Source organism: Pteropus vampyrus, unplaced genomic scaffold (assembly GCF_000151845.1).
Source record: "Pteropus vampyrus isolate Shadow unplaced genomic scaffold, Pvam_2.0 Scaffold260, whole genome shotgun sequence".
Taxonomy (NCBI): Eukaryota; Metazoa; Chordata; class Mammalia; order Chiroptera; family Pteropodidae; genus Pteropus; species Pteropus vampyrus.
This window is the reverse complement of record NW_011889041.1, coordinates 319,457-329,579: the sequence shown is the minus strand read 5'-3', so window position 1 is coordinate 329,579 and position 10,123 is coordinate 319,457. Positions and strand designations below refer to the sequence as shown.

Below are 10,123 nucleotides of genomic sequence, written 5' to 3'. Positions count from 1 at the left end.
GTGTACATATTGAAACGAAGAAGGTTGGCTGCTATATGGTAAGTCGACATCTGAGTAAATCACAAAAAAGAATTTTAACGCCATCGATCCATTATCTAGGCCAACATCTGACTGTAAAAATAAGGGAGAGATTGAGAAAGGTCTTCTACTATTCTGTTTCAGTGGAATAGCAGCCCGGAAAAACGCATACGCAAGCTCACTCCCTTTCCACTCTTCAAATACGCTCAGGGTGGTCTACGGTGCGCCGACAACTACAATTCCCAGCACCCTGCGCGGTGCGGGGACGGAAAGCCGGGACTGTGCCAAAGAGGTCCCGGAGGCTAGCGGGCCAAAGCCGGCCGCTCCTCTCTAAGTAGCTTTGCACCTCTTTCTGCCTGCCGCGTCGGTGGCGTCGGCGCTCACATAGAGGCTTGTCACAGCGGCGCGAAGCGGTGCTGGGCGGGAAAGGAGGTCTTGGCGGCGGCACGGACAGCAGCGACAGCGGCGGCTGCAGGGACAGCAGGCGCGGTGGTGCTGTCAGGCGGTCGAGGAAATGGGAGACCCAGGGTCCGAGGTGTAGTGGCGCGTCGGGGCGTGGGTTCTCCCAGGCGGACCGCCAAGGTCTGAGGCCTGGTGCTCGGCAGCAGCCGCGGGGCGATGCCCGAAGCGTCTCGAGCCGAGCCCAGGTTTTGGGGCTAGTGCATGGTCTGAGCGAGGAAGCAGCGGCAGCAATGGCCCCCCTGCCGCCCCCAGCCCCCTGCACCAGCTCCAGAATTCCGTGTTGCCGCTGCTCTGCCGGTGGGAGCGACTTTTTGAGACAGGCTTGCTCTTGATAGTAACTTGCATCCCACCTCCTTGAGCAGGTGCATTGGTACCTTGTTTTCGTCGTCCAGTCCCTACAGCCCCAGGTATTCAGAGGCATAACCAGACTCCATCGAGTTGTGTTCTTAGTCGCGTTGCGTGGAATTAGGCTCAGTTAGGTTTCCTTTAAAGCTCTTCATTTTACGTTCCTTTAGGGAAGATCTGTTGCTGCAAGTACGTGGCTGTACAGATAACCGTGTTTTGTTTTATTTATTTATTTATTTTTGTAGATGGTAGAATCTGTCTCTCCAGCTGGGCCTGAGGCATCTGAGTCCACAGCGGATGAAAATGAAGATGATATTCAGTTTGTTAGTGTAAGTAGCAATGACGTTCGGGTTTTTCCCAGAGTCAGAGACTGTGTGTGGTAAGCCATTATGTGATTAAACCTCACTTGTTCATAATTCAGCAAATATGTATGCATGCCCGATAGGTACTAGACAGTGTGAGCATGGCATAGGATTAGAAAATTTACCAAAATTGGTCTCTGAGCAATTACAGTTAGCCATCACAGGGACTGTGGCCTAAAGTACATGTTACAGTTAATCACTCTTCTCATGCCTTCATTTAGAGCCATTTTAAAATTAATCTACGCAAAGTTCTAAGCTCTTAAGACTGTTTTGAAATGGGGTAAGAATATCTTCTAAAAGATGACACACATCTTACAGATGGGAGGGACAGCTAAAGATGAGGAAAGAGGTAGAAAACAAGGTTTGCAAGAATTCAAAACCTAAGCATTATTGTAGCTTCATAATATGAAGGCAGATAGCTTGAAGGTCTCACGAACCTCTGTGGTCATGATGTTACAGCATAGTTCAACAATTGATGTTCATTATGAAGATCCCTTTGGGACAGTAGTTTTCAAGCAATATTAAGTGTAAATGTGGAGGTTCCCAGACTGCACCTCAAACTTATTGAATCAGAATTTGAAGGTGGGTACTGGGAATCTGTTTTTTGGCACAAATGCAGATATATATGAATCTCTGAACACACTTTATAAAGCATTGGTTTCGAAAATCGAAGGGGGTGTTATGATACATTCGGTATAATTTTCACCCAAAACTGTTACAAAGGTTCTATTTAAAGTGGTAATTTTGCTAGCTAAAGTCGCTCCTACTTGAAACCACTCTCTAATTTCTGTGAGGAGTTCAAGTTTGCTATTACAGGTGTATTTTTTTTAAATGAGTGTTTAATATGTGTATGTTTTTTAGTTGCTGTATGTTTAACCTCATAAATCACTTGTATTTTAAATCAAACTATTTCCTCCCTAAACATTGTGATGTTAATATTGTTTATTGTTCTAGTAAGGGCTCTAGAAATTCTTTATAAGATTATTTCCTTGACATTCTTTTCCATTAATAGTGCATGTGGTACCATTTTCTTGACACTTGGAACTTATAAATTTGGGGATACCAAGAGGGTTTGTATGCTGACTCTGCCTACTCTGTGGTGAGGAGTAAATGATGTAGCTGTGAAAATTGAAGAGCCACAGTGTCTGCTTTTATACTGAAGAAAAATTGGGAAGAGGATTCTGCAGGTCTATAGGAAAAGTTACTTTGGTTTCTCCTGACAGTGATATAAAGACAGAAATGAATGAGACACCGTAATCCTGATGGTATTTTGTGTAACCATAATCAGGAGTGACACATGTTTATGATCTGCACACCTTATTTGAGAAACACAGAAGGAATCTACAAAATTAAGTTTGGAAAAATAAATAGGTATAGGTAATTACCCTGAGGAATAAATAATTATATTGTACATTCTGACTGAGTTAATATATCAGCTTATGTTTAGCTGAGGTTTAATACCCTTAATTTAAATTTCATTTTAAATATAGAGAATTCTTTGTATTATGCATCCAGAGTTTTGTACATCCAGCTTGATAGAACCTCTTGTATTAAGTTTCATTTGCAAATAGAGAGAAGATCGAAGATTTGACAGCCCCATAAGGAAACGTGAATTAAGTATTCTAAGTGTAATTCTAAGTGCAGTACCAGAAAGAACCTAGTAAAAATATTCCTATTGCCTTTAAATGCTGCCACATTTTTTTTAAAAAAAGGTAATTTAATTCTTCTCTAAAATACATTTAGAGACATAATTTATTTCCTCTTTAACCCTACCTTATGCTGGGCTCCACCAGGATATGCTTATTTCTCTGTGTTTTTATAGTACCATCCAGAGAGATGAAGTGCTGCCAGGGACAGTTCTCTGCTTGAGGGTTCTCCATATACAAAAAGAAAAAATTTTATGTTCTTTTTATATCTTTTGTCAAGAAGTATGTTGCAGCTTAATGTGTTCTGGTTTGGATTCCTCAGACTTCTCGTGTAAATCTAATTTTCCAGCCTTCGTCTGTATTGTGGCACAGCATCCTCTTTGTATTCTGCCATATACTTAACCCCAAACTAAATAAAATGTGCTGAAAGAAAGAAACAATAAAAATTTGGCAGTACAAAAAAAGTGCTTATCTTTGGTGTAAGTTTTATGAAGTATACATAAAAGAGTGTACTTCTTCATTGTTCTCCTTGCCTTCTATTTTAGTACTACATATATCATTTGTCTGGATTATCTTGTTACTAGTCTTTCTACACTTAATAGTCTCCTAATCTTCCAAGAGCTCTGATGTTCCCATCTCAACATTATTTATTGATTCTTTTGCCTATAGAATAAAATCTAGGTTTCTGACTGTTTAAGGCCTAGTCTGTGTTGAAGGTAGTATGTATGTAAAGAAAGAACTGATTAAAAAAAAAGGGATCAAGAAGATTCAGGTTTCGATGTTTGATTGAATAAGGGTGTGGAAGAAGAAGCAGAGCTACCAAAGAACTCCATGATTTTTAGTTTAGCTATCTAAGAGATTACTGATAAGCACCCCAGTTAAAAAACACTGTACCATGATATCTGTGTCTTTTTATCACTACTCTTATACTATTTTCCATTTCCAAAAGAATCACATGGCTTTATTCCTCTGTAGAGTTAGACTCTTTTTGAATTTTGCTTTCATTACATATTCATATTCATCAACTCAGAATCTTTTCCTATGCTGCTTTTATTTCTGATTATTCTGTGCCACTACAAGGCCTTCTCAGAAGAATTCTTGCTAATTCTAACAACAAAAAACTCCACTGATTGTAAATGCAAGTTTGGTTTCGATGATTGTTCATGACTTATACATTTGCTCTCTTCCTTTTTAGGAAGGACCATCAAGACCTGTTCTTGAATATATTGATCTGGTCTGTGGGGATGAAGAGCCTACCACCTATCATAGTGATGTGAGTATATTATATTTATGTTTTCTCATTTCTGTGATTAGGTGCAATAGTGTGCTGGAGGTGGATTGAACTGGCTTGCTAGAACCAGTTAAATTTTCAGGAAGTTCAAGAGCTGATTGTTAAACATAGCCATTATTAACAATCACAGTATATAAACTTACAAGTAAATTATTGTTACATTTAAGATAATAAATACTCAAAACTCATTATGTCCTATTATCTATACATTCGAGGTATTTACATCTGTTGTATCTGTATGGTAGAAATACTATATTACTCCCTTCAGCATGATGGCAGGATTTATACCAAGGTAATCAGTAAACTAGAAATCAGGGCTTGATTTATTGTTGATTGTCTAAACTTACAAAAGTGAATATAAAATGTTGATGCAAATTAAACCTAAAAATGAGATACATCTCTAGCTGCTAGGCTGTCTGCTACACAAAAAATTGAGGAAAATCTTCAATATTTAAAAAATCTTTCATTGATTCAACAAAGATGTTAATGTTGTCATTGATAAATGAGTGGAATTCTGATAAACATCATCATTATTTTCACTTTCATCGTATTCATTAATGTAAATGAAGATATCAACCACTCTTCACTTTGGAACTATATTCATTTGCAAATCATATGAGCAACTTCCTTGTTGAATTGGATGATAAACATAGTCAGATTTTGTGACATTGGCTATAGAATTTTAAAAACCAATAGTGGATTTTTCAAGAAATAGTAATTTGTATTGAAGTTATAAGTGTAAACTAAAAATCAAGGTAAGTATTTTAGTTTAAATTTCAAAGATTATACAAAGAAATTATTAATAAAACTTTTTACATTAACCCTTAGAGTGTTAACATGAATTTTACTTACATGTAAAATTATTTTTCAGATTCTGTTCCCCAAAATGCCAAAACGACAGGGTGATTTTTTGCGTTTTTTAAATGTGAAGAAGTTGAAAACAGAAAGTAATAATAGGAACAAAAATCATTGTGGATTGCCTAAGTTGAAGGAATCACATTTCAAATATGTGGAAAAACCAGTCATTGAAGAAAAGCCATCATGTTCATCAAAGGAAGAAATAGATAACCTTGTGCTTCCAGATTGTTGGAATGAAAAACAGGCATTTATGTTCACAGAACAGTACAAATGGCTTGAAATAAAAGAAGGTAAATTAGGATGTAAGGATTGTTCAACAGTTCGGCATTTGGGATCAAAAGCAGAAAAGCATGTTCATGTGTCCAAGGAATGGATTGCATATTTAGTAACCCCTAATGGCAGTAATAAAACTACTAGACAAGCTTCTCTGCGAAAAAAAATTAAGGAACATGATATTTCTAAAGCTCATGGTAAAATTCAGGATTTGTTAAAGGAATCAACTAATGACTCAATTTCTAACATAGGGGATAAACAAAATAATAAAAATATTGATGCTACTGTAAAAGTTTTCAATGTTGTTTACAGTTTAGTAAAACATAACAGACCTTTATCTGATATTGAGGGGGCAATAGAATTACAAGAGAAAAATGGAGAGGTAAATTGTTTAAATACAAGATACAGTGCAACAAGAATAGCAGAACATATTGCAAAAGAAATGAAGATGAAGATATTTAAGAATATTATAGAAGAAAATGCCAAAATCTGCGTCATAATTGATGAGGCATCTACAGTTTCAAAGAAAAGCACCCTAGTGATTTATCTCCAGTGCACAGCTCAGTCAGTACCTGCACCAGTTATGTTATTTGTTGCTTTAAAAGAATTGGTGTCAACTACAGCAGAGTGTATTGTCAGTACGTTATTGAGTACTTTAAATGATTATGGTTTTACTAATGAATATTTGAAAGCAAATTTAATTGCATTTTGTTCTGATGGTGCTAATACAATGCTGGGAAGAAAATCTGGAGTAGCTACAAAGATGTTAGAAAATTTTCCTGAAATCATTATTTGGAACTGTTTAAACCATCGATTGCAATTGTCACTTGATGATTCAATATCAGAAATAAAACACGTTAATCATTTTAAAATATTTATTGATAAAATTTATTCCATTTATCATCAGTCTAATAAAAATCAAAACAAGCTTTTAGAACCTGTAGCTAAAGATCTTGAAATTGAAATTGTTAAAATTGGCCGGGTAATGGGACCAAGATGGGCAGCATGTAGTTTACAAGCTGCCACTGCAGTATGGTGCGCATATCCTATATTATATCTGCATTTTTCTCATTCTTATTCTGGTTTGGCAAATAGATTAGCTAATATTAATTTCTTGCAAGACCTTGCTTTAATGATTGACATTCTTGAAGAATTTTCACTACTTTCTACTGCATTACAGTCGAGATCAACTAACATTCAAAAAGCACAAAAATTAATCAAACGCACCATAAGGGCATTGGAAAATTTAAAAATTGGTACTGGAAAACATGAGTCTCAAATCGAAGGTCTGATTAAGTCAGATAAGTTTAAAGATATTCCATTTAATAAAAATAAGAAATTTAAAGCCCTTCCTAGGAATTTGTTACTAGAAAATATAATTCAACACATGAACTTACGTCTTTTATCTGACAGACAGTATGAGGAAAGTATTTTTAATTATTTTGATTTGCTAGAACCTTCTACATGGCCTTACGAAGAAATAACTTCACCATGGGTAGCTGGTGAAAAAAAGTTATTTCATCTATGTGAACTGTTAAAATATGAAATTGATTTAAAAGATTTTCGAGAATTTGTAAGTAATAACATAAAATCAAACAATGTTTCAATTCCTACAACCATACAAAAAGCTAAAAAGATAGTTGGCACTATTGCAATCAATAGTGCTGAAGCTGAAAGAGGTTTCAATTTAATGAACATAATTTGTACAAGAGTAAGAAATAGTTTAACAGTAGATCACATATCAGATTTAATGACAATAAATTTATTGGGGAAAGAGTTAGCAGATTGGGATGCAATTCCATTTGTAAAATCCTGGTCAAATTGCAACCATAGGTTGGCTACAGATACAAGAGTTAGGCAAAAATCATCAAAAGCCTTTTATGAGAATCAGTTGGCTATATGGAACTTAAAATAAAGAGTATTTATGCTTTTATCATTTGTAAGTAGTGTGCTATACATCTTTTATACATATACATAAATTTTTTTTGAAAGCCAGCTGTTAAATTTTTACCAGTTTGTTGCTACTTAAAAGACATTCACCAAAAACAAAGCGGATGTTTTTTTTAGGAGGGATAGGTTTTTGGTGATTAGCCCATATCTGCTAGAGTTGACCATAACACATATTTCAAGGAGTCCTGTACAGAAAATCCAACCATTTCCACTTTTGCTTTGTTTTAGTAAGGAGGCAAAAGAATAACATAATCCAGATAAATTCTAAGCCCTGGAAATTATGTCAAAAGAAATGGAATAAAAACTGTAAGCCTTTTGACTCTTGTCTTTCTCATTTCCATATCTGTTCTGTCTAATATAGTAACCACTAGCTACATGTGACTATTAAGCACTCAAAATGAGTTCAGTAGGACTAAGAAAGTAAGTCTTTTATTTAAATATAAAAACGAAAACAGTGTAAAATATTTTTGTTTCACTTAACTTTTTTTTCTTTAGAAATATGTTTAACTTTGTTACCTTGTTTAAAACGTGATTGTTGTAGTGTGCCTGTCAAACTCCTGTACCATGTCTAGTGTTACATAAAAACATTACTGATTGAGTTAGTGTTGACAGATGGATTCAATGCAAATTATTTTTTTCTATAAATCAACATAACATGTTTATCTAAACACTTTGTACAGACAACAGGAAGTAGCGATATTTATGTAAATTGTAATTGGTAATTGAAGTACTTATTTTAATTATAATTAAATTATTTTTCTAGTTTAGACATGAATATGAACAAATTTTAAAATTTAAAATGAAGGCATACTGAAAAAGTCAACTGGAGATGCAGAAACTAGTACTACAACTGGAACAGTAAACAGACTAGAAGAAGGTATGTTGCGGATTTCATGATAAATGACAATTTCAGTTTGCTGTGACAGAAAAACAAGCTGCTATTTACTAAAAAATTAGAGACCAAAGTGGACAATATTGAGATAGTTTTAGCAAATGCATAATGAATGAATGAAGTTATTTTTCACAGGTCAAAAAAGAATATAAGTTTGGCCAGATAGAAAACAGCTTAGATTCTTTCATGAAAAAACTAGTTTTAGATAAATAGGATAAATTATTTGTTTTAATTTATTCAGAAATTGTTAGAAAATTATGAGTTAAAGCCTAAACATGTTTTATTAAAAAAAAAGAAAAAGTGATGTCTTTAGTTAAGTCATTAAATATTATAGAATACAGGACCTAACAATAGTAAAGATTAATTAATTCAAAATCCAAAAAATTGCAAGTATTTTTCTTTAGTTTTAGATGAGTTATGTAAGAGACACCACCCAAGTAATACTTTAAGTATATTTTGTGTCACAGGACTTAGAAATTTGTGAAGAAACCATTTTGATTCATGGCCTAAAAAATCAAACTTGTATAGCTATTATTTAATCTTTAACATTTGTCAGAAGAGTTTCAGCTAGATGAGAATAAATTATTTTCTGTCACAATAAATGGTGTTCCAGCTAGGTTAGGTCAAAAGTCAGATTTCATTGGAATTTTTAAATGAGCCTGATGTTTCCCTTATTTCTTTGTTCCACCAAATGATACAGTTTAAAAATATTTGTGCTTAGTTTTCTAAAATGGTTTCTGACAGATGTCATGGTTATAATTGTTAAGTGTCCATTATATGAGTGCAGTGCTATAAATCAACATCAGTTTATAGGCTTACTGAAGAATTAGGAGACAATGAATTTAGTGATCTTGTATAGTCTATTAGTTGGTTGAATTGTGGAAGGGTGCTACAAAACCTCCTGTACTGTTAATACCAGTTCAAAATTTGCAACAACAGAAATGCTAGCCAAATATTTAATCATCAAAGAGAAAATGGTAGTTTGTTTGCTCCCCAATATCACATGGTATATGAATGATCTAAATTTGAAGCTCCAAGGAAGAAAAAACCAACTTATACTCTACCTAGACAAGTACTAAAATTTATTTTGAAATCAAAACTTTTAAAAATAAAAATTTTACACATTATTCTAATATAAATTGGTATGTATAAGATTTTAACTATATTTGACAGTTATGCAAATGTACTACAAAACTACAAGAAAATTTGAAAAATGTTTTATTGATAAATTTAGAGTTGCTTTTTAATTTACTAATAACTGAATTCAGTGTTAACTATACTCAGCTGACTCGAGATTTATTGACTTAGACAAATGTAGTTTTCAAACTGATATGTTTTTGCTCAGAATGCAAATCAATTCTTTTTAAAATTATGAATGGGATTTTCCTCAGCGTGGATGTAAATAATAAAGGGAATGATTTTCTTTCAGTTATTGGAAAACTTAACTCTTTGGAACAATTTGGGTGTATGAATCCACTTTTTCAACTGTAAATTTATGAAATTTATATACAAATCAAGTATTTGTGGTAAAGAAGGCATTCAGATGAAATAAGCGATGCTTTAAGTGTTAAATACACATCAAATTTTAAAGACAGCATGTAAATTATCACATTAATAACTTAATATGTTGAAATAATATTTTGGATATACTGAGTTAAATATTAAAATTTATTTGTACTTTAGAATTACATATGTGGCTTACATTATACAGTTGACACTTAAACAACATAGGTTTGAACTGCATGGGTCCACTTATATGTGGATTTTTTTCAGTAAATACTGTAAATGTATTTTCCTTAAGGTTTTCTTAACATTTTCTTTAGCTTTATTGTGAGAATACAGTATATAATGTATATACAATATATGTGTTAAGCGTTTGTTCTCAGTAAGGCTTCTGGTCAACAGTAGGCTATTAATAGTTAAATTTTCTGGGAGGTTAAAAGTTACATGTGGATTTTTAACTGTGCTAGGGAATCAGCACCCCTAACCCCTGCATTGTTCAAGGGTCAACTCTAGTTCTATTGGA

At 33.9% G+C, this 10,123-nt stretch overlaps 1 protein-coding gene across 3 annotated transcripts; it reads left to right on the top strand.

Moving 5' to 3' along the window:
• The first annotated feature begins 291 nt into the window (after positions 1-291).
• KIAA1586 (KIAA1586 ortholog) lies at positions 292-7,803 on the top strand. 3 transcript variants are annotated; one of them, XM_023520363.1, is made up of 4 exons: positions 292-546; positions 1,071-1,154; positions 4,029-4,106; positions 4,996-7,803. In XM_023520363.1, exons 2-4 carry the CDS (start codon positions 1,071-1,073, stop codon positions 7,168-7,170), a joined length of 2,337 nt encoding a protein of 778 aa, XP_023376131.1. In that variant the 5' UTR covers positions 292-546; the 3' UTR covers positions 7,171-7,803. The 3 variants fall into 3 exon arrangements, with proteins under 3 accessions (XP_023376131.1, XP_011373305.1, XP_011373306.1); XM_011375003.2 differs by having other exon boundaries at positions 292-553; XM_011375004.2 differs by lacking the exon at positions 292-546 and adding an exon at positions 590-887.
• The last annotated feature ends 2,320 nt before the right edge of the window (positions 7,804-10,123 follow it).